Source organism: Peromyscus californicus, unplaced genomic scaffold (genome assembly GCF_007827085.1).
Source record: "Peromyscus californicus insignis strain IS unplaced genomic scaffold, ASM782708v3 Scaffold_6__1_contigs__length_162567912, whole genome shotgun sequence".
Classification (NCBI taxonomy): domain Eukaryota; kingdom Metazoa; phylum Chordata; class Mammalia; order Rodentia; family Cricetidae; genus Peromyscus; species Peromyscus californicus.
Genome location: NW_026294584.1, coordinates 86,015,364 through 86,042,390, shown reverse-complemented (window position 1 = coordinate 86,042,390; position 27,027 = coordinate 86,015,364). Strand labels below are relative to the sequence as shown.

Genomic DNA, 27,027 nt, shown 5'->3' with positions numbered 1-27,027 from the left:
ACCTGTTTTTATTTATTAGAAGATTTATTTATTTTAATTTATGTGCATGTGTCTGGGGGTGGTTGGTGGTGCCCGCTGAGGCCAAAAGAGAGCATCAGATCCCTAAAATTTAGGGGCAGTTGTGAGCCACCCTACATGGGCACTGGGAACTGAATTCTGGTCCTGGGAACTGAACTCTGGTTCTTGGAAAAAGCAGAGTGTTCCTAACCTCTGGATTATCTTTCCTGTCCCTTTCTTACCCCTGCTTTAGACCCCCTCTCCCCTGGTCACATTACAGTTATTTATCTTTTTGTGTGAGAAAAGCATACATGTACACATGAGGAGGTCAGAGGCATCCACTCTCAGTGGATCCCGGGGATTGAACTCAGGTCCTAAGGCTTTGTGGTACCTTTCCCTATCCGCTAATCCACAGATGTAAACTCCCACCTGTTCCGGTTCAGGCATTGTTTTAGGCAGCGGAATTTAAAAAAAGAGAAGGTAGGCAACAACGTTTTGTTGTTCTGTTGTTTTCCTGCATGGGACCTAATTATTTACTCATCTCTGTAAATCTATACCTACCTACCTACATGTGTGTATATATTCTTATTAATATAAATACTGTTATGTAGAATTATCTGGTAGATTTTTTTTTTGCATATTACCATGATTAAATTCCTTGTGTTTGGATTTTTTTCTATGTTCTTCAAGGAAAATAATGATTTGAAATTAACTTTTTAAAAATTTATTTGTTTTTTTTTAATTATCAAAGTATCCTGCTTCATTTGTTGACCCCCCCCTACTATCTTTTCCTGCTGGTCTCACTAGTTCTTCCAAGTAGACCCCACCCTGCCTTCACGTAGCGTAGCAAGATACTAACTTTAATAGCTTATGTTTTAGACAGGGAGAAAGGATCATTTCAGAGAGTTGAAAACGCTATGAAAAGAATACACGTACATGCCGGCAGGGGGTGGGGTGGATGGGTGGATGGGTGGGTGGGGGCTCCGGCTGTCAGGGTACCCTTTTGTAGTGAGCTCTCCACTAAGAAGCACCCAGAGTCAGTAACTGCTACTTTGCTTCTACAATATTTAAAGGTAAACATTATTTCTGACCCTGTAAACAAGGGCTAATTTTAAATTATTTGTTAATTTTTGAAGTTTATTTATTTTTGTGGGTGCATGTACACACACATCCCTGTGTTCCTGTGCAGGTCAGGTGACAACTAGTGGGACTGGTCCTTCATTCTGCCATGTGGGTCTCAAGCACAAGAAATTGGGTTGGTGGCAAGTGCCTTTACCCACGGAGCCATCTTGTCAGTTGATGATGGATGTTTAAAAGGCAATTAAAACGCTTCTTATATCAATTCTGGTAATATGCTGATGTATAAGAATAGAGAAGTGAAGGAAAATACACAATAGGTTAAAATTCCAAATTCCCTCACTCAGGTCAGAAGTAACGGCTGTGGACAGTTCATGGTTCTCTTGGTCCTTCCTCCCTGGGACACAGATGTATACTTACAAGATTTTGATATTCTACTGTTTTTATCTTTCTTTCACTAAGTCTTAGCTACATCATTTGATGAAGACAGTCCACTTCCTTAGCCAAATGATTTCTCTCTCTCTCTGGCTCATAAAATCTCTGCTGTATCCTTTTAAGTTTACTTTTTCTTCTCTTAAGTAGATCTGCTAGAGAAACCTACTGTTTTGATTCAAAACAATTAGAACAATCTGGTGATGCTGTTTTATTATCTTAGGTTGGTTTGCTCTCCTGGGGCTCCTCTCCCCGTGCTGAGCACAAACCGCTACTGTGCTTCGGCAATGACGGCTCATGCAATAAGACAAATGTACGAGGCAGAGGCAGGAAGTAGGGGGTTCGAGGCCTGAGCTATACGAAACCCTGTCTCAGAACCAAAACAAATACAAAGTCAGCAAATTTAAGTCCAAATAGGACTTTGAAAACTTCCCTACATTTCAGTATTTTTTCATTTCTTTCATTATTTGTTGAACACACTGCTGATGTCCTCTTCCTCACACTCCATCTCTTTCTCTTTGGGTTTTTGAAACAGGTTTCATTCTGTAACCTGGGCTGGATTGGAACTCATGGCAATCCTCCTGCTCCAGCCTCCTGACTGCTTGGATTACTGCCCTGAGCCACCAAGCCTGGCTCTCTAAGTCTCTTTCCAGGCTCTTGTTCAGAGGTGAAAGTGTGTCTCATGATGGTATTTTCTCACTCCAACCCCAGGGTGGATGGAGTTGTGCTCCCTGGGGCAGAATTACTTTCATAACTTTTAGGCTGTGCATTCCTGGTTACTGTACGGAGGACATGGAGAAGACTCATCAGCCACAACTATCTCACTGCCTGGCTAACTACAAGTCTGGAGACTCACCTGCTCTGGGCTCATGTAGAGCTTGGTCCCCACTTGTCCTGTGTGTGTGGCATAGGCTGGCATTGGAGTCAGAACAGTCTGCTCTTCTTCATCTTGGTCCATGGCAGTCACTAGTCCAAAGTCCCCAACTTTGACCACATCATCCATGGTGAAGAATATATTGGAAGGCTGGGGAAATAAGGGGTGGGGAAGCACAGTGAGTATACACAGAGAAGGGAAAAAAGTCAAAAGAATTTTGTGATTTCAGAAAAGAAACAGAAGCATCAGTAGATATTCTAAAGTATATGATTCTTTAAAATGAGCCACTGTCCCTAAGAGGAGGAGCAGCCGACCAACACAAATTAGATTCCATCTTTCGTTTTGCTATTAAGAGAGAGTAATGCCGGGCAGTAGTGGCGCACTCCTTTAACCCCAACACTCACAGAGACAGGTGGATCTCTGTGAGTTCAAGGCCAGCCTGGTCTACAGAGAGAGAGTTCCAGGACAGCCAGGACTGTTACACAGAGAAACTTTGTCTCTAAAACAAAACGAGAGAGAGAGAGAGAGAGAGAGAGAGAGAGAGAGAGAGAGAGAGAGAGAGAGAGAGAGAGAGAGAGAGAGCAGGAGGTTGGGTGGGCGGGTAGGGAGGTGGAGAAGGCTCTGGGAGGAGAGGAGCTGGGGGAGGGGGAAGAATACGATCAAGCTGTATGTTAAAGGAAGAAAACCAAGTGCTGTCTCATCAGTTTACTATTAACTCATGTAATACAACCCTTTGAAAACCACTGTTTGTCCTCCACTCTCTAGATGTGGAAACCAAAGCCCCAGCCAGCAAGTGGTAAGGCCAGGAATTGAACTCAGGTAGCCTGGCTCTGTCTCTGCTGCCGTATCCTCATGCCTTACTCTGTGGTAGATGATCACGATCTGACCATCTCCTAAATGTTATACACCTCTCATCTGGTCTGTGTCCGAGGGGGAAACAGCCCATCAAGGGGAATCACAACTCGTGACTGCTGTTATACCCTGTTTCTGAATCCCCCACGCTCCTATGCCATCAATCACACTTGGGCCTCTGTCCTAAGGCCTGAGTTCTAAATTCCCACTTGAATTTGCATATTAGATGCAGCTAACCAACTGTCACATGAGCTCCTCCAACTCCAGGTCCTCTACATGGAATCTGTCACTTTCCCCCAGGCAACAGGGATACAAGTGAGAGAGATGTTAAAGCCTGAAAGAGGGGCCACCTAACCCCTAAAATCGAACCTTTTAGTAAAATAATACTTCCGACACTGCCAGGAAATAACACTTCCCTTGATTCCTAAGACACCATTATAAAACTCGGACCGTGAGGCAATGAGGTTCCTGTAACTGGAATCTGGAATAATAACCCAGAACTTCTCACCAACAGCCCCAGAGCAGAAGCAATAAAGGACCCTGCCTCTCTGCCTCCCTTTCTCCTCCTTCCCCCTGCTGGGCTACAGATCCAACCCAAGGCCCCAGGACTATCATGTGAGAGCTACTAAAAGTGGGACTTGTGTTGGAACTAACACTCTCTGCCTCTGTTTCTCTTGAGTCTCAAGTAGCCCAGGCTGGGCTGGATGACCTCACTCTGGAGCTGAGGATGACCTTAAAATTCTGATGTTTCTCCTCCCAATTCCTTTCATGCCGTGCTGGGGATCAAACACAGCTTCATGCATGCTAGACAAGCACTCTATCAACTGAGCTTCATCTGCAGCGCCCTGCTCCCATTTCCCGACAGCAATTACTGACTGAACTCTTTTTTTTTTTTTTTTTTTTTTTTTTTTGGTTTTTCGAGACAGGGTTTCTCTGTGTAGCTTTGCGCCTTTTCCTGGAACTCACTTGGTAGCCCAGGCTGGCCTCGAACTCACAGAGATCCGCCTGGCTCTGCCTCCCGAGTGCTGGGAATAAAGGTGTGCGCCACCACCGCCCGGCTCTGACTGAACTCTTAAGAGGCCGTGCTTGTCTCCCTAGCATCCCTCCTGTGCTTCTCCTAGAAGCATCTGACTTTGTGAACCTCCTTCTTTCCGAGTATGTAGCAACCCCATGCTTGCCTAATTCCTTTTCGGCCAAGGAGTCCAGTAGAGAAATGGGCTATGGTCCCCGGTTTACTGAGAACAAGCCTTAGGGTTTCTGGCCAACTCGGGGGAATTTTTTAAGTTTTTTGATGATTTTAGAGGAAAGTAACTTTGTATTCCAAAGATAACGATGGTCTCATGTAGTCCAGGTTGGCCTGAAATACCAGTGACCAACAGTGGGGATCGAACTCGGGGCCTCCCTGCATGCTAGGCAAGCACTCTACCAATGGAGATACACTCCCAGCCCCAGAAACCAACGTCTGCTATAGCTGCTTTAGTATCTGGAGCAAAAGTTTGTAGTTACACAAAATAAAACTTAACATACTTAAAAATGAAGCCAAATCTGCCACACATTTAAGTCATTTCCCTCAAAAAATGTTTATAGGTTCCATATACACCTACTGGGGTCTACCAGGAGCATGTGGATCATGGCAAGAAACACTCAAATAAAAACAGAAAAATAGAATCAGCAAACTGGTTACAGTCCTGTACACTTGTTTTTAGAAATGTATGCTATGGAAACACTGTGTGTATGTATGTATTCATGACAGAGACAGGCTCTCACTTTGTGACCTAGACTGGCCTTGAACTCACATCAGTCCTCCTGTCTCAGCCTCCTAAGTGCTGGGATTAGAGGATACTCTACCCCTTGGATTTGGAATTTTATGCAATTCAGCACAGGGTATTGCTGCGCTGTTCGATACTGTATACTCTGAGACCAGGGTTTAGGTCTCACAGCTACAGCCACAGGGCTAAGCGTTTGTCACCGTTCTCTAGTTGGCTTCTCCCTCAAAGCCCACCAGTCAGCAATGGGGCAAAAACATGGACATCTACTGCCCCAAATCAGAGCTGGCCGGTGAAGACTCATCTCCCTTTCCACCAGGTTCCTCTCACCATGTGCTGCTGAGGAGACCCAGGGTACCTGTGTCAGGGTTATTCAAAGCCGTAGAAGTATCCACACAGTAAAAGAACAGAATTGACTCTCACAAGTTGTCCTTCAACTTTCATACATATACCAAGCTATATATAATTTGGTTTTAAGACAGGGTTTCTCTGTAGCCCTGGCTGTCCTGAATCTCACTCTGTAGACTAGACTGGCCTCGAACTCAGAGACCCACCTGCCTCTGTCTCCTTAGTGCTGGGATTAAAGGTGTGTGTCACCAATGCCTGGTGGTTTTTTAAAAGATTTATTTATTATGTATACAGTGCTCTGCCTGCATGTATGCCTGTAGGCCAGAAGAGGGCAGCAGATCTCATTACAGGTGGTTGTGAGCCACCATGCGGTTGCTGGGAATTGAACTCAGGACCTCTGGAAGAGCAGCCAGTGGTCTTAACCTCTGGGCCATCTCTCCAGCCCTGTAAAAATATTTTTAAAGCATAGGAATTATGTAGTATAACTGCTCGTGGTGGACTTGAGTTAGAGACTCTTTTCCCCCTCAGGGCTACTGGAAACACTTTTTACAGCAAAACAAAAAAGAACAGGCTACAGAGGAAAATGCGTTTGCCTGAACCCTTCAAACATGAGACTTCCTCCTTTCCCGTTTCCTTCCCGGACTGCTGCTCTCTGGTGCCTTTAACATCACTCCACTCTGGTTAAAGACTGACAGCTGTAAGTCCCGCTCTGAACCGTGGACGTCACACCCAAAGTCTGGTGTGACGTTCTCCGACTACAGACCTTGAGGTCCCGATGCATGAGCCCCTTGCTGTGCAGAAACTCCACAGCCTCTGCGATCTGCAGAAAGATGTGCAGACACACGCTGTGCTCCCTCTCCTCCATGCTGCAGCGGCGGTTCATCCAGTCCTTAAGGTTCTCTTTTCTGCACAGCTGCATCTGAATGTACAGGTACACCTTTGGGGAGCTGGGCTGCAGCTGGTCCACAGTGTTCTTGGTGAAGTCTAAACTCAGAGTGGTTGGCCTGGTGGGAGAGGTAGACAGGGTGGCTTCTGAAGAGGATCTGCTGCTAGAGTACTTGAAGTCAGTTAGCTTATTCACATAATGGTTGCCATTGTGCAGCCCGGTCGTTCTGGGGTCTTCCTTACTGGAGGCATTGTCGCAGCCAGAGTCTTCGAACACTATGGAAGAGGACGTCCCCTCCCGTGACCTTGTGTGGGGAGAAGCTTCAGAAGGACAGAGTTCAAAGGAGTGTCCCTCATCATTGCCGTCCACGGTACCGTCTTCCACGTCACACTCCGTCAGGCAGCTGTCCTGGAGGTTGCGGGCTGCGTCCACTGACTCACTGTTGTCTCCACAGTCTGTTCCTGAGAACTCCAGTGGAGAGAACTGGCTCTCAGATGAACTTGTCTGGCCACAGGAAATGCCCACTGAGAAAGACCGACTTCTTTGAGGTGAAGGGGCTATGACTTCAATATGTTCTTTTGTAGAGAAAGGATCCATTCTGCGAATCTTAACGGATGGGGCATCCATTGGGCTAGGAGAGCTGAGTGGCCAGTCTGTGCTAAAAGTGGGAGAAATACAAAGATTTGAATGAATATATGTCAATTAGGTTATCTGATCTGTACCTTGGCTTAAAATGTTTCCATTATTATAAATACACTTACCAAAAACACATAGGGGAAATAAAATATGCCATGTGGGACAAAGAACATCTCATCCCATCTATTCCTTTTCAAAATTTTTATTGGAAAGCTAATTTTGTTTTAAATTTGTGTGTGTACCTTCTTGTCTGTGTGTGCACCTCATGTGTGCAGTGCCTGTAGAGGCCAGAAGAGGGCACTGGATTCCCTGGAACAGGAGTTAGAGGCAGTTGTGAGCTGGGAACTGAACCCAAGTCCTCTGCAAGAGCAGCAAGTGATCTTCACTGCTGAGACATCTCTCCAGCCCTGAGAGCTTAAAATTATATACTTGAAATAGTTATTCTGTGTATCAGCCTTCTGTACAAAATGTAAAATAGTAAAGCAACACCAATGACAGGGTTTTTTGGCGGCCACAATCCTGAAGCCCCTGTGCGAACTACAGTAGCTCACAAGCTTTGATACAAGAGGCCACTTCCCTTCATCCTGGAGTCTATAACAGGTGTTACTTAACAAGACACCTCCAGGGACTGAACGCTCTGCGGGCAGGTTGTTTCATCATTCTTCACTGTGCTTTTGAGGGGCTTCCCACAACACATCATACACGGGGAGTGTCTGCAGACTACCTAAGCACATGTACTTTTGAAAACTGAAATAGCCACCCAGGCAGTGGTGGTGCTCGCCTTTAATCTCAGCACTTGGGAGGCAGAGGCAGGCGGATCTCCGAGTTGGAGGCCAGCCTGGTCTACAGAGACTTCCAGGACAGTCAGAGTTACAGAGACAAACTGTATCTCGAAAAACAAAGCAAAACCAAAACGAAAACCCCTGAAATAGCCTAAAACTATTTAAAATGAAGTTATAAATTGTTAACTGCCAAGATAAAAACCTCATAAAAAAACAAAAAAAAAAACGCAGAAGCATTTCATGTTGAGAAAAGCCACTGTGGGTCCCTTGAATATTATTCATACAAAGCAAAAGCATATTGAGAAAGCCTAAATCTCAGTTACTTAAAAAGGGGTGAGAGAATAACATGGTGATACAGGACAGAACGCTGCCATACTTTCTTCTTCAGGCCACTGAAAGACACCATGTTCACAGCGAAGCGCCGCCTAGGAGGAGACGCTCATTTGTAAGTCGGTCTAACCAAGCTACCTTTCGTCCTTCAGCCAGATCTCATCCATCTCCTCTTGCCACTTCTCCGGCGGTGTCTCCAGCCAGGCATTGAAGTACCTCACGATGCCTGGGTGTTCCAGCTTAGCCAGGGCTTTGACTTCCCGCATCACCTTCTCCCGCGCCAGCTCCCTGAAACACAGAACACAGTAGCTGAAATAGTCTATGTCCGACGGTGAAAACCAAAGAATGCAATACAAGTCTCTTTGAATGTAAAATCAAGAACACAGTTAGCCTTCGGCACATATTAACTACTAAATTACAAACAAAACAAAATGTGTAGTGTTTTTTTGTTTTTGTTTTAACCTTTCTGGAAATAATGGCTACTGACATACCTGCTTCCTCATCTAAATAGTTTCTTAGCTGAATGAAAGTCACTACTGACTCTTAAATGTCTGTTGGTCCATGTGAGGAAGAGTCACCCAGGAGATAAGTATCTGGCACACAGTGAGGGATGATCTATGTAGATTAGGTTAGATGAGGTAGAAAGACATGTCAACTGTCAGACAAAAGGAAGGATGGAAGCTGAGCAGCAACATCCTTCTCCCTGTGCTCCCTGACTGCAGACACAATGTGACCCGGTGCCTCACACTCCTGTCCCAACGCCTTTCCTGGCATGGTGGACTGTGTCTTCAAACCGTGAGGCTAAACAAACCCTCCCTTTTGAAGCTGATTTTGCCAGGCATTTGTTACAGCAGTGAGACACAGGACCCTCCCACCTCAACCTCCTGACGACTGGGATGAGAGGCATGCACCGCCAGGGCCAGGCCAGTTCTTGTTTTCCTAGCGGTAAGCCACAAACTGCAGTTTGGATATGGAACATCCCTGGAGCCACAGGGAGGTGATGGCTCTTTATGCAGTGGCCCACCGGGGGTGTGCCCTTGAAGGGGAGCTGCTGAGTTCTGAGTCTTCTCCTCTCTCCCTAGCCATGATGAACTGTTAACATTCTCTCCCTTGTCACAGGCTAAAAAGTAACAAGGCCAACTCATCATCAACTGAAACCTGGGGACCAACGAGCCAAAACAAACAACTCTAAAGCGAATTATCTGCTCTTTCGTTACATTAGTGGAACACCAACTAATGCATTATAACAGAAATGATTCTGAAATGCTGTGACTATAGTTCCTATACTTGCCTCTGGAGAAATATTAAGAATTCACATATATTTCTGTGTATATATGCTGTGTGATCCTGGTAAATGCTCATATGTGTATGTGGACACATAAAGGCCTAAGGAAGGTGTTGGGCACCCTCCTTTATCACTCCCGCTCTCCATCATATTCCTTTTAAGGCAGGGTCTTTCTCAACCTGGAGTTTGCTATTTTTTTTTTTTTCTTTTCTTCTTCTTTTTTCTTAAATCTAGGCTAGAAACCAGGGAGCCTCAGCGATCCTCCCATCTCCAGCCAATCTGGCACTGGTGTTACAGGTATGTGCAGGATGCCCAGCTTTTTATTTGGGTGGTGGGATCAGAACTCTGGTCTTCAGGCTTGTGCAGCAAGTGTGTTTAACCACCAAGCCATCCATCTCTCTAGCCGAAAGACCACACTTTAAAGCAATCTAGAGCTCACAACTTTGAGACCACGTGTTACTTGGCAGCACTCGGAACCACGGAGTTGGAAGAAGAAACTACATTGTGACAATGGAGCACAAGGAAAGGCATTTGGCCTGTGAGATGAGATCCGATTTACTGAAAGCATCATCCATTACCTATTGGGGAGACGGATCCTCTTGATAGCATAATTGCAATCATCTACTTTGTTTTTAGCTTCAAAGACGACTCCAAAGCCACCACGACCCATGCACTGAATTGGCTCAAAATCTGTTAGATATCTTAAAAAAAAATACAAATTTTTAAAGCTTGAAATAGTTTGAAATGTTATAATAACGTTTCAATATTGAACAAAAACAGTTCAATATTACATCATCACACACAAATGCATAAAGTCCGTAACCTCTCAGAATGTGTTTCATAAAAAGCACAGCGTGAATATTACTAGCAGTATTCTAAGTTCACCTGTGTGCATAAATAAGCAAACACACATATATTCCATACACATAAGTAATAAATGGCTTTGCTTAGTTGGCAACCACTTGTTCTTATAGTAATTGTACTAACATCCGTCCTACCCAAAACTTTCTGTCAGCTCCATAATATCATCTTGTCCATTCTCTCTACGCTTTTGTTTTCTTTAGCATTCTGCCTCTGTTAAAATGTCCTTTCACTGTCTTCCATTGCTTGGAAGTGTTCTCTGAAGAGAGTGAATCAACCTTACTATATTTAAATACACCGTTAGCCGGAACTCTCAGCAGGAAGCAAAGCTGACATTGGAGCGTTACGTCACCAGCCAGTACACCCACCGTGGAAGGTGTTCAGAGAAGCTCAGTTCACCACTGTCATCTCCCACAGCCCGTCACTGTCACCCACAGCCCGGCTCCCTCTGATGCCTCATGGTGGTCCTCTTGCTCCACCTCCCTACTGTCTGGATATTACTGCCATGGGCCACCATGACTGGCTCTCTAAGTTTCCCGTCAGGTTCAGAGGGGAAAGCGTGTCTCATTGTATTTCCTCACTCCAAAACCAGCTCAGGTTGGAGCTGTGTTCCCCATGGTGGAACTAATTTAACTAATTTTAGGCTGTGTATACTGGGTATGAGATCACAGAAGTCAGGGGTCTGACCAATGCTGTGCATCACGCTCTCTCTCAGGTTCAGGGTTCTTGTTCCTGCCCTGTGCTCTCCTGGATAGCTGCTTCTTATACACTTAATGAAATCCCATCCTTCCTCCATCCTGCTGATCTCACCCGTTTAACTGTTCCCCATTGCACCGTCCACACAGTGCTTTCTTTGAGGGTTGCAATGACGCTCGTGTTTCTCAGTACCGCTGCATCATGGGGACCATAAATGTGGACAAAACATTTTTCTTTCTCTCTGTCTTTCTAGAATCTGGACACTAGCTAGCAAATCAAAGGTCCAACAAATGTCTGTTGAGTTACTCTGAGAATTCATGCATGCACGCTGGAGAGTCCTCCAGCCCCCCGGATGGAGACTCCTCCAGCCCCATGGATGGAGACTCAGCTGCTCTATGGAGTGGCTCTTAGGACTTGTACACGCATGTTAATTTAGTAGTTGCCTCAGCTGTTCAGAGGACAGCTAAGGAGGAGACATAATCGACGCCAACCCTCCCTGGGCCAATTACCTTCACAGAGAGGGAAGAGCCATCATCTGAATCCCCCAAAATAGAGTCAAGGACCTCAGTACAAATCCACCTCCCCAAATGCACAAGCCCTCAACAGTTCAAGGGCCAATTGTACCACCTTCCTTTCTTATGAAAGGAATGACATCTCATCCATGATTAGAGACATAAATCAGTCTCATTTTGCTAACGTCTCAGCTGGTGGACGACAAAGCTGGGGTGTGAATTCACAACTGAACACACCAGAGGCCGTTTGTATGCATCCACATTTCCTGAGACTCTTACCGGGACACGTAGCCTGAGTGTTTCACGTCGCTCCAGCTACTGTCACTGGCATCGGCACTCACAGAGTCGTATTTATTTTCAGTCTGACACTGAGTTTCAGACTCCTTCCTTTGCTGAGAAGGCAGAAAGCAGAGTTACTTACAGTTAGTACGAAGCTGATCGGAAGTCAGCCGATCATCTTAGATTATGAGATAACATTGAAAAACAAACAGCATTGGGAAAACAATGAAAAGCATCTACACAAGAAACAGCAATTCCCTTTCCTGCACTTCAGTAGGCTTACGCTCCCATTGCCAGCCCCCTTGTCAGTAAATGAATTCTTTTCTCCTTTTAAAAAGACTTTATTCTGTGTGTATGAATGTTTGCCTTCATGAATGTGGATGCACCATGTGCATACATGTGTGCAGGTGCCCACCCAGGCCAGAAGAGCAAGTCAGATCCCACAGAAATAATTACAGATGGCTGGGAGATGCGCTGTGGCTACTGGGAACTGAACCTGGGCCCTCTTGAAGAGAAGTAAGTGCTCTTAACCTCTAAGCCATCTTCCCAGCCCTGGTAGATGCTTTAAAAAAATATTCTGACTACAGGAAATTGAACTTGGCAATGTCTCTTTAACAAATTCAAAAAGACTTTCTAGAGGATATTAACTATTATCACGGTAAAGGGCAGAGGTAATAATGGCTCATCTATTCCCTAACTGATTCTTGTCCTGCTGGGTGCTGTGTAAGGGACTGGAGAGCTGGACAAGTAACTAACTGGTTCCAGAATGTCGTCGACAAGCAGAGAGAAATGAGACAGTCCCTATTAACTGCATTGGCAAGGGGCAGAGGATGTTATTCATTTATTTGTTTATTGTATATATAGTATTCTGTCTGCATGTATGCCTGCAGGCCAGAAGAGGGCATTAGATCTCATAATAGATGGCTGTGAGGCGCCATGTGGTTGCTGGGAATTGAACATAGGTCCTCTGGAAGAGCAGCCAGTGCTCTTAACCTCTGGGCCATCTCTCCAGCCGAGGGTGATTTTGATATAAGCAGAGAGCCTAAGGAATCTAAGGTGTGGGTAAAGATAAGTACAGAGCAGGCAAGGCATAACTCACTCAGAACCCTTGCATATTTGAAGAAGGACGAACTTTATTCTAACAAAAATGTGAAGTCAGTTATTAGAGGTTCTAATGCCAGGAAATGTGTTAAAATGGAGCTGGAGAAGGGCTTTCAGACAGGGAGTGGACTAAGGGTATGAGCCCAGTCAGGATATTTCAGCAATCAGAAGACGAGCGATGGTATTTGTACCGAGGGAATGGAAATAGAGATAAGGAAATGAAAACTGAAGATATTTAGGAAGAAGACCTTGACATGACTAGGGACTGGTGAGGGAGAGAACAGCTTTGGCCGTGGTAAGAGAGCAGAGCACTGCAGTCTGAGACAGATAATGCCAGTGGGACAGGCTGGGGACGGGATGGGATGGATGAGCACAGTCTGAGATAAGGCTCATTGGAGCTATTTGTATAGTTCTAACTGGACAGTTGCTCCAGAGAAAGGATTTGGATCTGGGAGGAAACCTTGATCCCAGCACCCAGGAAGTGGAGGCAGGCAGACTAACATCAGTTCTGGTCAACATGGTTACAGGGTAAGCCCCTTTCTAAAAAAAAAAAAAAGGAGAGATGTGGGATTTGGGACTCTACAAGATGCTTGATGCTGAAAAGAACAGGAGAACATGTGAGGAGACTGCAGAGCCCTGAGGTATACTGTGGTGGTCAGAAGGAGCTGAGGAAGGTGAAGTTCTGAAGGATCCACTCAACTTCCAAGAAGGAGACTGGGAGGGCAGGGGTCAGGGAAGTCAGAATGGAAAAGTCAAAGAGAAGCATACAACAGTGTCATCACAGAGGCTCAGCTAGGGGACAGAAATACGTTTAACAAAAGGTCATCTAGAGGTCTTGTCAAGGTCGGTTTTGAGAGTTGTAGGAATAAAAGCCAGAATGCAAAGGACAGAGGACTGAGAAAAGAGAAGGCAGCAGAAATGGGTGCAGCCATGCCTGGCATCACAGCCATTCAGGCCTCTACAGCACACGTACACAACAGCGTGCTCATAAATGTATTATTATTATAATTTAAAGGTATTTTATTTTTATGTATGTATGACCCTATGTCAAAATAAACGTGGACACCCATGGAGGCCAGAGGAGGCTGTCAGGTTCCCTGTAGCTGGAGTCACAGGCAGTGAAGAGCTGTCTGATGTGGGTACACAAGAGCAGTAAGTGTTCCTAACCACTGAACCATCTCTCCAGCCCTCCCGAGACATTATCAAAGACTTGCAAACCAACTGTGGCTAGTATTCTTTTTGACTGTGCTTTATCTCCTTTAGATACAGAGACACTGAACATTGTGCTGTAAGCACACACTGTACAAGACTGCAGCCTAGCAGTGGCAGGCTGTGTCATACTGTCTAGTATGCAGCAGCCTTGACCGTCTAGAGTGGAAGTACACTCTAGGACCTTGGCACGGTGATAAAACTACCTAGTGACACATTTCCCAGATTGTTCCTTTGTAGCTAGAGTTTTCCTGCCTGGCCCACAGTCAGGACAAATCTCTGTCACCCACCAGTCCCACAGCCGCTCAGACCCAACCAAGTAAACACAGAGAGACTTATATTGCTTACAGACTGTATGGCCGTGGCAGGCTTCTTGCTAACTGTTCTCATATCTTAAATTAATCCATTTTTATAAATCTATACCTTGCCACGTGGCTCGTGGCTTATCGGCATCTTTACATGCTGCTTGTCATGGTGGTGGCTGGCAGTGTCTCCCTCACTCAGCCTTCCACTTCCCAGAATTCTCCTCTCCTTGTCCCGCCTATACTTCCTGCCTGGCCACTGGCCAATCAGTGTTTTATTTATTGACCAATCAGAGCAATTTAACATACAGACCATCCCACAGCATTCCTTCTTGGCTAAATGATGGATGACTGTATAAGCACAAGTGATCCAGTGGTAAAATCAGAATACATTAACCTCCCCCTCCCGTAAGCTTTCTATACAGCAGACATTTGGAAACCCATTAGGTTGAAAGAGCATCTTACCCTGTGGGGCTGAGGATGGAAAAGCCTGCGCACGATAAAGGTTGTGGCTACGATGCAAAGTAAGATCGTTCCAAATATTTCCTTCCACCAGTGCAGGAGGAGGACGGGGTCCTTCTTGCGGATGTTCTTGCTGTAATGTGGGCTCTCCAGGAATCTGACTGTGATCTGTGTGCTCCGTTTATTCCTTTCTCTCTTGTAGTATGGCAGATAGTAACCATTATCTGAGACAACAAACACCCAATATCTGTTAAGACAACTATAATAGTTCACCCCCTCACACACACACGCACTTTTTTTTCAAGATAGGATTTCCCTGTGTAGCCCTGACTTCCTGGAACTCGCTCTGTAGACCAGGCTGGCCTCAAACTCAGAGATCTGCCTGCCTCTGCCTCCCAAGTGCTGGGGTTAGAGGCGTAAGCCACCATTGCTCGGCAATAGTCTTATCTTTAATGGCCCAAAATCAGGCCATTTTATGGTTATGACACCAATTCCTTTTCTTTTCTTTCTTTCCAGACAGGGTTTTCCTGTGCAGCCCACACTCAGACACGCCTGCCTCTGCCTCTCAAGTGCTGGGATTAAAGGTGTGCACTACGACGCCTGGCACCGATTCCTTGACTCTCTTGGACCCAGGTCTTCTGAATAACGACAAACACTCTTCTCAACAGCTCAGTCGTGTCTCTACCTCAAACAGAGCATTTTAAATTTATGGTAAATAACGATTAGGGAAAGCCCTTCCAAGGGCTGCCCCACTCATCACCTTACTGATAATTAAGTCAGTACTCAAGCTTCCTTCATGGAGTCTTCCGTTTCCTTTCACTTGGGATCAGTTAAACACCAGATGCTAACCACAGTCTTCCCTTACAGCTGTAGGACAACCTCCATCATGCTCTCAGGTTCACTCTGGGATGTCAAAGTGAATCTGTGCTGGCAACCAGCATGTCTTACTTTATTTATTATTTTAATTCTTACGTGTATGAACATTTTAACTGCATGTATTTATGTGTAGCATGTGCATGCCTGGTGCCCGCGGAGGTCAGAGCATTGCAGATCCCCTGGAACTGGAATTATGGACAGCTATAAGGCACTATGTGGGTGCTGGGAACAGGACCCGGGTCATCTGTACAACAGTAAGTGTTCCTAACCACTGAGCCATCTCTCTAGTGCCGGTACGTCTATCCTTAACCTTCCACTTTGCACTACACAGGGACAGACTAAAAAATTCTCTTTTACTGTTTCTTGGATCCATTTTAGGTGATGTCTACTATTTCTAGTTCACAGCCTTCTGTTTTCTTACTGATTTGAGTTACATAATAAATTTTCAGTTCTAACATCTAATGTTGACTAATGTTTTTGTCTGATACTGAGCTGAGGATTTTAAAACTGTCAAAAGACTTCCATGAACATATCCCAATTTTATTTTATTTACTGATTTTAAACTATGTGTAGATGTGTGTGTTTGTGTTTTGGTATTTGTATGTACATGAATGCTGGAACTACAGAGGCCAGAAAAGGGCATCACATTGTGAGTCACCCCATGTAGGTGCTAGGAACCAAATTCAGGTCTTCTGCAAGAGCAATATGCTCTCCTAACTACTGAGCCACCTTTCCAGCCCCTATATCCTAACTTTAAAAGAATTTGCTTCTGCTGGACATGGTGGCACACACCTTTGGCACAGGTCTTTAATTCTAGCACTTGGAAGGCAGAGGCAGATGGATCTCTATGATTCTTAGGCCAGTCTGGTCTACACAGCAAGGTCCAGGCCAGCCAAGGCTAGATAGTGAGACCCTGTTTCAAAAAAGAAAATAAATACATTTTAATTGCTGCTGCTGATACTATACACGTTATTTCGTGTTAAGTCTCACTTATTTTTGACTTGTGCATGAATTTTTCTGAGGATAAAAGTAAATGATCTCATCTTAGATCATTTTCATGTAGCTCCCTGAGAAATACCCATTTTCTTTTTCTGATCTTTTTAAAAAAATTATGCATTTATTGTGTAAGTATGTGTCTATGTGTGTCATGTGTCCATGTGGAGGTCACGGGACAACTTGCAGGAGGGGGTTCTCTCTTCCTACCACACGGGTCTATAACAACTTACGTTATCAGGCTTGGCAGCAAATCTCTTATGTCACTGGCCTGTTTGAGACAGGGCCTCACTAAGTAACCCAGGCTGGCTTTGAGCGCATGATCCTCTTGCCTCTGCCTCCTGAGTGCTGAGAATATAGGCTTGTGCCATCACGCCCAGCTGTTTTCATTATAGAGTTTATTATATATAGTCTATATTTTATAGTCAGATAAATGGCAGAGGAATGAATCTTAACCATTAGAGCAAGGCGAAACATCAAGCAGATTATTAAATTAGAGCTAATAATAAAACATAATACATATTTATGGACACTTAGGATGTGGCCGGAAGAATGCTAGTTCATATTGCGGCCCACGATCTCACAGGTGTGTCCAGTGAATATGTACTAGTTACTAGTGGTTTTACAGATATGAAAACCCAGACACAGGGAAGATAGGGGTGCCCAAGCTAGTGTATTGGCCACTGAGACTGGACCCTTACAGTCTAGCTGTGAAGCTTGTTCTGCTTATGGCCTCCCAAATTTATTTTTCACTTTTCTATATGTTAATCAACTTACCTTCATCTGAATTCTATTGATTAATTTCAAACAATTGAATGAGACAAAGGAAACAAGTAATTTCCATTTATGAGTAATGACACTTACCATACGGATACTGTAGAATTGAAAGTGCACCATTACTGTATTCGTCATGGGAAAACTTATCATTACTTAGACATTTGTCAAATTCATCAGACCCAACCAAGACAGGAGTCCTAGAAGGAGAATCTAAAAAGAATGTAAACTATTAACCATGTGACTTGAATGAAAGGCATCACTTAGTCGATATTCACCCACAGCTTAGTTCAAGAACACAGGTCAAGGAGGCCAGCATCCTCGCTGCTGAGAAGCAAACAGTCCTACACAGAACACGAGACTCAGAAGATGGCCCAGCTGCAGTCCTAGCTATTGGGGGGAAGGAAATACTGGAGCTCAGGAGTTGGAGATGAGCCCGGGCAACACAGATCATGTCTCAAGACAACAGACGCAGAAAGTCTGTTCAAAGAATCACTTAAGTTCAGCAAGGTGGTTAATTGGGTAAAGGCATTTGCCAATCAAGTCTCAAACTTGAATCTGATATTGGAGCCCACATAACGGTGGAAGGACAGAATTCCTCTACAGCTGTCCTCAGACTGACACATGTATTCAGGGCATGCATGCCCATAATAAAATTAAACTAAAAAAATTTTTAAAAAGTAATTCAAATACAACGTTTATAATAAATAAACAAAAGGTGTGGAAAGACAACTAAAGGATTTGGCCCAGTATTTCAATTCAATTCACTTATTTTTCTGAAAAATATGATGTGATAACCACATAACTTTTTACTTATTCTTTCTTTTTCTTTCTTTCTTTCTTTCTTTCTTTCTTTCTTTCTTTCTTTCTTTCTTTCTTTCTTTCTTTCTTTTTCTTTCTTTCTTTCTCTTTCTTCCTTCCTTCCTTCCTCTCTCTCTCTCTCTCTCTCTCTCTCTCTCTCTCTCTCTCTCTCTCTCTCTTTCTTTTTTTGAGATAGGATCTTACGTCATAGCTCTGGTGTCCTGGAATTTGCTCTGTAGACCAGGCTGGTCTTGAACTCAGTGATCCACCTGCCTCTGCACCACTACCGCCTGGCATATTCTTTTCTTCTTTTCTTCCTTTCTCTCTCTCTCTCTCTCTCTCTCTTCTCTTCTCTCTCTCTCTCTCTCTCTCTCTCTCTCTCTCTCTCTCTCTCTCTCTCTCTTTCTTTCTTTCTTTCTAAATGCTATTAATGTTTGTTTGTTTTGAAGACAAGGTCTTGCAGTGTAGCCCTGATTGGCCAGAACTCACTGTGCAGACCAGGCTGGCCTTGAACTAACAGAGATAGGACTGCTTCTGCCTCCCAAGTGCTTGGATTAAAGGTGTGCTTGTTCTTTTTTTGAGATAGGGTCTCTTGTAAGTTCAGACTGACCTCAGACTCACTATGTAACTGAATAGGAAGGACCCTCAATGCCTCTGAACCTCCTGCTCCCACCTTCCAGATGCTGGGAAGCTGTAGGCCTGTGCTACCACACCTGGCTTCACTTTGGTGGTATTTGTAAAGTTTTTAAGTGACTTACGGATTAAGGGCTTCCATTTGATCGTCGGCAGAGGAATAATTGCATTTTCGCTATTGACAGACTCCAAGGCCTTTGGGCTTGTAGGGAACTTTTCTGAGACTCTGACAGATGACTGCAAGTACAGCTGGCCTCTGTACATCCCTGGGTCAACCACAAAAACATGTCAGCCACACAACGGAGTTCTTAAAAGTTTGCTTTGATTTAATGCACAAAGATGAATTCTTTGTCTGCTACACAGTTCTTTCCACAGAAGAAAGATGCTCAAGGCATTTACAGCTGACTCAACAAAACCCAAGATATATAAGGCCTCTACATTGTTAGGTTGTGGGATAATCTTTTTGTACACTGTAAAGATGTGTCTTTGCCAAGACACCTTCTGATTGATTTAATAAAGAGCTGAAAGGCCAATAGTTATGAGGGAGAGAATAGGTGGGACTTCTGGGGAGAGAGGGGAACTCTGGGAGGAATCTGAGGCGCAAGAAATTCACCAGCCTGACACGGAGGAAATGGAATGCATGATACAGAGGAGAGTTAATGATTCACGTGGCAAAACATATATTAATATAAACAGGTTAATTTAAGTTTTAAAAGATAGCTGGGAACAAGCCTAAGCTAAGACCAAGCTTTCATACTTAATAAGTCTCCGTGTCATTATTCAGGAGCTGGCAGTACAAAAAAAGTCCAACTACATTGTTTATATATGGCCTCTACAATGTTCCTCACTGAATAAATAGCACCTTTACAATAACAGAAAACCACTCCAACCAAAACATTAAATAAGACTCCCTGTACTTTGAAGAGATGAAATGACTGTCTCCATAAGGGAAGTTTATCTACACAACTGAAATTCCAGGGCCAAACTAAGAGTTTGGCCAAATGCTATTGCAACACATGCATGATATTTTCATTTATTTTACAAAGAGGAGGGCATTCTTTATTTCCATGAATATATTATTTAAAGATATATGTGATTTGTTCATATTGCCAAAGACATTCATATAACAGTTTTTCATGGAGACCAGGTTGAGGTATGGGTGGCATATAGTTTATATAATTTTATGACAATTTAATAACCCAAACTAATCCAAACATATACAAAAAACTTATATGATATGCTCAGTAGTCCAGAAGTGCAGGAGAACTTTGTTTCTGTTTTTCAGAAAAGCTGTAAAGATGCCACAAAATAAAAAAACTACAGCCTATAAGGGGAGAGCAAACCTATACAGATGCGAGGGAAGGATTTTATCTCTACAGAGTAAGAGCATTTCCAAGCCTTTCTAACCTCAGTCCCAGACGAGAGAATAGACTATACTAATTAGACCGCAGAACCGGACAAACGGAAAAACGGTAGGAATGCAAATCGAGGCAGCGATGTCAAGGGATGGCTCATCAGCGAAGGATTCTGGGGCCGTTCACTGGCTGCATCTACCCACCTAAGTACACGCTGTTCTCTGTGGCTCCTCGGGCAGCCTCCACGATGTCTTCTTCATCCTCCAAAACCTCCTCGTTGGCCGTGTAACTTGTATCGTCAAACAGACTGATGGGGATGACTTTGCCGTCCCTCACCAACCAGGCGGATGCAATCGGTGTACAAAACTAGACAAGAAGGGAAAACATTATTAAGGAACTTGAGCGGTATTTAAGAGGTTTCAACTTGTAAATGTCATTTACTTATAACTTCTTCCTGGGGGGTGTGGATGTGTGGTGTGAGCATGCGCGTGCACATGGAAGCTAGATGTTGATGCTGGCCGTCCTCCTTAGCTGCTTTTATTTATTTATTCTTATTTTACGAATGTGAGTGTTTTGCTTGCATGTACGTTTGTGCACCACTTGCATGCCTGGTACCTGTGGAGGTCAGAAGTGTTGGGTCTACTGCAAACGGAGTTACGGGCAGCTGTGAGTAGCCATGTGGGTGCTAGAAATCTAACCTGTGTCCTCTGCAAGAGCAGCAACTGCTTCTAACCACGGAGCCCTCTACCTCTTCAGCTCCCCCATCTTATTTTTGATACAGGGTCTCTCACCAACTACAGGAACTCACTGTTTAGGCTAGGATGGCCAGCCAAGGAGCTTCATGGATCTGCCATTTTCTACCTTTCCAGGGCTGGCTATAGACCTGGATCTCCAGGCCTGGCTTTCCACGTGGGTGCTGGGGATCTGAACTCAGGTCCGCATGTGTGTGCAGCACGTGATTACTGACGGATTACATTTTGCCAGCTCCACAAAATGTCTCTTAAGGTCAGTTTTAAAGCAGAGATGAGTTGAGAACCCAAAATGGAGTTACCTCCCTCTAGCAATGTGTGTGGTCAAACAGGGACCGGGGGACACAGCCACCGAGTCAGTGGTCTCAAATACCTGATACTCCCATTCCAGGTGGCCTCCCTTCTTATTAAACGCGATGACCTTCCAATCGGCAACGGAAACCTTTATCACCGTGTCCAGCATGGAACCTTCCTGTTCTTCCACATCTGAAATAATTTTAGAGTCTTCTTTGTTTCCACTGGGCTTAAAGGTGCTCTCAATAAATCCGGCTCTAGTTTCCATGTCTGGAATATACCGAAGTTCAAAGTGGCCAACACTGAAATTCCACCTTAAATTTACAAAGGTGTGTTTTAGAATCTTATAGTGAAATGAAGGGACCGAATAACACAGCACTGTTTTTAGACTGCAGAAGAAAATAGAACAATTTTGTGATGACGAGAACAAGTCACCACAACTTTCTGGAAAGGCATGCAATGCTGATTTCTACCACAAGAGGGCCTGAGAGAACTGTGGCTGATCCTTTGCAAACACTCATTCTGAGGCGGTAGACTGGAAACACCTAGGGCCAGATGGTCTCTCAAAAATTAACACGTTTCATAAAGCACAACAAAATCACCTTAAAATGAACTGACATGCAGCCTGCCTTAATTTCTTAATTACTGAAGCACATTCCATTCAAGTGCAATAAAATACTGCCCAACAAACCAATATATAAGGCAAGGTATATGCATCAATTTTAGATTCTAATGAAAAGATGGCCTTGCACAACAACTTCAACTTTTTTCAGTCACCTAAACTCTACTGTCAGCTCTCTGCTAACCACGATAACGTGGGTCATTCACTCTGTCCTAGAGGTCTGTGTTCCTATCCATAAAGTGGCAATGTTTCCTCTAGAGTTATGAAACAGGAAAGTCACTTAACTACTGACTTAACCATAATGTTATGTTGCTTGGATATCAAATGGTCTAGCTAAGAATTCTGAAATCTAGTAATATATGTACACACACACATATACACATATATATGTATGTATAAGTACATATACATGTATGTTCATGTTTAAGGAACATGGAGCTTAGAACATACACACGCACTCTTCAGGTTCTGGTAACTCACAAATCTGCTAAGCTGCACTTCCGCTCCCAGGTGGCCGAGCTCCCACTGAGCTCTCAGAGTTAACAGCCTCAGCAGGATAAAGAGTGGCAGGTAAATGCAAAGCTCTATTCACAGGCCAGAAAAAGTAGAAAGGAGAAATACATTCTTAATCGGGTTTGAAAAAAACAAATTTCAGGAGAGACACCTGAATTCTATTTCATCAGATGACAAAATCTGCAAGTCTGGTTCGGTTTCAAAAGATCAAGATGGGATCTAAAATGGTTTTTTTTTTTTTTAAACTACACAGACAACTCAGAGCTTAGTGTTTCAGGCTGAAAAAGTCTGGGCACGACAGAAGGGCAGCATATCTAGTATTTGAATCATATATTTAAGTGGAGAAATTAGATAAATCACATTATTTGAAGAAACAAGAAGTACTGGATCAAATGAACTGCTAGTACTTTTAAAGAAAACAGTAAATGATTCTTCTAAAACTGGGAGCTGGGACTGCAGCTCAGGGATGGAACACTGCCTAGCATGTGCAAAGAGCTGGGTTTGATCTCCAGCATTATAAAAATGAAAAGATAAATAAAATAGGGCTAACAAGACAAACTATGAAACTACCCACAAGACACTCAAAGAGTACACATTAAGTTTGTCTTGAGAGTTTCCTGCCATCAAATAACTTCTCTCAGTCATTTTACTATGCCGAGTGTCACTGACCTAAGACCTAAGACTCCTGGCTACCACACCTTGAAGCACATAACGTGAAGCCGTTTGATGTCTATCAATATAAGCAGGTGATGAACCAGCCTGCCTCCATCTTACGCTTAAAAGCTATCTTCTAGGCCGGGCGGTGGTGGCGCACGCCTTTAATCCCAGCACTCGGGAGGCAGAGCCAGGCGGATCTCTGTGAGTTCAAGGCCAGCCTGGGCTACCAAGTGAGTTCCAGGAAAGGCGCAAAGCTACACAGGGAAACCCTGTCTCGAAAAACCAAAAAAAAAAAAAAAAAAAAAGCTATCTTCTAGTAAAGACAAACTAGGTTCATTCCGTTTATGACTAAATCTGTTTCTCAAGGATTGGGCTGTGCCCCACCTGTAACCTTAACACAAATGGTTCTGTATTGCCTGTTCTAGGTAATGGCAATCATGTCTTTGTTTCCAAAGTTGTTATAGCCATCTTGCAACCCTACCTTTGTTTCAAAGTTGTTATGACTACCTTGTTATGACAATCTGTTGTTATGACTACCTTGTTATTACCACCCTGCAATCATGTCTTTGTTTCAGGAGGTTGTTATGACTAACTTGTTATGTTTATGTTCTGCTCCTCTAACTCCGCCTATTTTGCTGGCCAAGTCCCCCATTGGAAACTCCCTACTCCTGAGCTATAAAAACCTTGTCTTCCTTAGCTCCAATGCTGACCTCTCAAACCCTGCCTTAGCGGGAGGCAGCCCATGTACATGAATAAAAAAAGCTTGCTTTAATTAACTGCTTGCTTTGATTAATTTGGCCATGATGATTTGGGTTGGTGGTCTTTCTCCTCAAATCTTTGGGATTAACACAGGAAGGCATTTGTTCCTCTTAAAAGTACATTGTGCTTTTAGATTAATAAATAGTTCACAGAAACCCTCTAAAGGAAAGTCTGTGAGAAATCTTGACTTTAAAGGAGTCTCCCCCAGATATCCCCCAGGGTTTCCCTGCATAGCCGGGACTCAGAGATCCACCTGCCTCTGCTGGGATTAAAGGTGTGTGCCACCATGCTCAGCTACTGAAGAAACTTCTAAACAATGCCATCACTAGTATTCTGATACTCACTTCTCACTGCCACTGCGAGGCCCAACAGCTCGCACGGTCTTCTGTGTGCGTTGCAGAAGCAAGATGTCTTCCTCTTCTTCCATTTCATCGCTATCCCATCTGCGACACCCCAAGGCAGAACAGATATACCTCAGCTGAAAAGACAGATATAAAATGAGTCAAGGAAGCAACATACATGCATGCACGCACACCTCTATATAGCCTTGGCCAGCCTGGAACTTGCTCATGTAGGCAAAGCTGATTTTGAACTCACAGAGATCTATCTGCCTCTCCTTATAAATGTTGGGATTAAAGTGTGTGTGTCGCCATGCCCAGCACAAGATCGATCTCTCTCTCTCTCTCTCTCTCTCTCTCTCTCTCTCTCTCTCTCTCTCTCTTTTAGACAGTGTTTCTCTGTGTAATAGCCCTGGCTGTCCTGGAACTTGCTTTGTAGATCAGGCTAGCCTGGAACTCAGAGACCTGCCTGCTTCTGTCTCCCTAGTGCTAGGACTAAAGCCAAACACCACCACACTTATTATTTTTAAAAAGTAAAATGAAATTTTAAAAAACGCATAAGAAGTACCCAAGTAATGAGCATCAGTTTGATTATTAAATCCTAAAATGAGTTTTTTAGAACCATGAAAGTTCCAACAATATTTGGAAATCACAGTGAGTGATTTTAAGGATTTACATAATTTGAGTCCTATTTGGGAGAACACCATGGAATATACAAGAAGAAATAAATAACCAATGACATCTTTGCAAAAATGTCATTACTAAAATTCCAGATGAGCCCACAATTTCCATCTAGCATTATGGATACAGTTTTGAAAAATTTGAACCTTTTCTAATACCTTTTGGCTTAAGAAAAAAGGAGGATCCTCAGTTTAATCCAAACTAAAATCCCCACAGAAGGATGACGACATGCTGGAATCCCAGATTTTTTGTAGTAGTACATCCAGCCAGAGAACCAGGGTCCAATCCTGCTGTTTCACAGAGGAGAATACTAACATAAAGGAGACTGAAGACTGACACCCTTGCCTTTTAGAAAAAGCAACATGGCCAGCCTGGATAGCATGGAATCCTCTGCCCCCAGATGCAGGTGAATGGGGAAGACAAAACAGGCCCAAGAAGTGTGTGAAGGGCCCAGCACTCGGGTGAGGAACCGCAGAACTGTGGGAACCTAAGAAGTCACATTCTCACCTTTCCTTTTCAGAGTGCAAACCTATACAGAAAATGTTTAAATAGCCAGGGGCTAAGATGGGTTTTAAAAATGGGATTTATCCCTGAGCTCTTGTTAGAGAGAATCTAGGTCATTAATGACTTTGCTATCAGCCTGATCTAAGGCAAATCTGACCTTGGAGTTTCTGAATCTGCTAAAGTCTCAATTCCTTATCTGTTTAGTGAGCATAGGCTTCTCGGGCAATTTTATAGGACTAAACCATATAAACAAACAGCAAATATTCTTATCATCATGATTATTATTAATCTTTAAAGGTTTCTTCCCTTGTAAAGATGTGAATAAAATGCATAATCCTTAGGAATATTATGAAGATTTTTAAAAAATGCACTACAAAAGTGCCTAGCACAGCAGATCACATTTATTAATTCTCTTCTCTTCCTGTTCTCCTGGCTCTGAATTTTACTCCCTTATTTTTTGTTATGAGCCTTTAACAGCTGGGCCATCTCTCCAGCCCTCTGATGTCTTATTAAAACAAATTCTATCTTCTGTGGGCAGATTTTTTTCTGTCTTGCCAGCCAGCTCCCAAATAACCACAAGAAGACTTATTATTAATTATGAAAGCTTGGCCAATAGCTTAGGCTTGTTTCTAACTAGCTCTTATAACTTAAATGAACCCATTTCTATTAGTTTACATGCTGCCACGTGGCTCATGACCTCATCTCTGTATAGCTCATGCTGCTTCCTCTGTGTCTGGCTGGTGACTCCGCCTTCTCCTTCCCAGCATCCTCTCTGTCCCCCAAATCCTGCCTAGCTATTAGCCATTTAGCTTTTTATTAAACCAATCACAGTAGTATATCTTCACAGTGTAAAAGGACATTCCACAACAATCCCCAGGGGAAAATTACAAAAACGCTCAACTGCCAACTCAAAATCCTGGCGAGTTCAAGTCTACACAGCAATCTCTAGACAGTTACACAGCGAGACTGACTAAAAACCCTGTTTCTTCTATCCCATTGTTTACCAACACCCCCCACCTATACATTGTCACTCACCTTTCCACTATATGCACTGAGTCCATACGTAGTAAGAGATTTTCCTCCAACCAAAACAACATCATCTCCAAATTTATATGAAGATTCGAGAAGGGACTCCACAGTGAAAGGAACGGTCTCCATGCTCTCTCGGTCTCGGTCCCACTGGAAGAGGTCCCCATCCAGCGAAGGAATTATCATCTTATTCCCAAACACCTGAAACAAAAGCTTGTTTTTAAAAGCCTTGTACCTTGAAGAGTAGTAACCGAGGTCTAGGGTTTGAGCAACACATAAAACAACACAGTCTATCAACCAGAAGTGACTGGCAAGAACCACCATCACTTCATGGGCCTACAGTCCCCTGGCCTGACAGTTCAGTATGGTTTTTTCTCAAACTCTGCTATAGGTCAAGAAAGTTTCATACTGATGAGTAAGTAGCCAAAAGAGAGCCTGGGGATCCAGTGAAGTCAGAAAAGGTTACTGTAGTCTTTATAGCCATTAATACGCTAAGGAGCAGTATGGTTTTCTAGTAAATGGATGACATGCATTATTTTCTAGGCCTTCGATACTCCAGCCAGTTACTATCCGATCAACGGAACACAGGGTGACGGATGCTAATCAACCAGTGCCCCTTTTCTTCATTTCTCAAAGCTGCTGTGAGTAGGATGGCTAATAACTAGGCCTCCTACATGTTTTATGTGGGCAGTCATCCTTCCTTCTTTAAACAACATCTATCTTTTGTTTGTTTGTTTTTTTGAGACAGGGTTTATTCCCATA

The 27,027-nt window shown here is 43.7% G+C and overlaps 1 protein-coding gene across 1 annotated transcript in view; it reads right to left on the bottom strand.

The window, feature by feature from the left end:
• The window catches only part of Eif2ak3 (eukaryotic translation initiation factor 2 alpha kinase 3), a 67,424-nt gene that overhangs the window by 6,389 nt on the left and 34,008 nt on the right, over window positions 1–27,027 (bottom strand). Inside the window, exons 3-14 of the mRNA XM_052720663.1 lie at window positions 26,272–26,466; window positions 24,058–24,191; window positions 21,242–21,476; window positions 20,323–20,485; window positions 18,890–19,030; window positions 17,421–17,543; window positions 14,691–14,911; window positions 11,614–11,726; window positions 9,844–9,966; window positions 8,119–8,268; window positions 6,110–6,890; window positions 2,363–2,530 (exon numbers count right to left, since the gene is read on the bottom strand). Of these exons, the coding sequence (XP_052576623.1) occupies window positions 2,363–2,530; window positions 6,110–6,890; window positions 8,119–8,268; window positions 9,844–9,966; window positions 11,614–11,726; window positions 14,691–14,911; window positions 17,421–17,543; window positions 18,890–19,030; window positions 20,323–20,485; window positions 21,242–21,476; window positions 24,058–24,191; window positions 26,272–26,466 (2,547 nt within the window). The remainder of the gene's footprint in view (window positions 1–2,362; window positions 2,531–6,109; window positions 6,891–8,118; window positions 8,269–9,843; window positions 9,967–11,613; window positions 11,727–14,690; window positions 14,912–17,420; window positions 17,544–18,889; window positions 19,031–20,322; window positions 20,486–21,241; window positions 21,477–24,057; window positions 24,192–26,271; window positions 26,467–27,027) is intronic.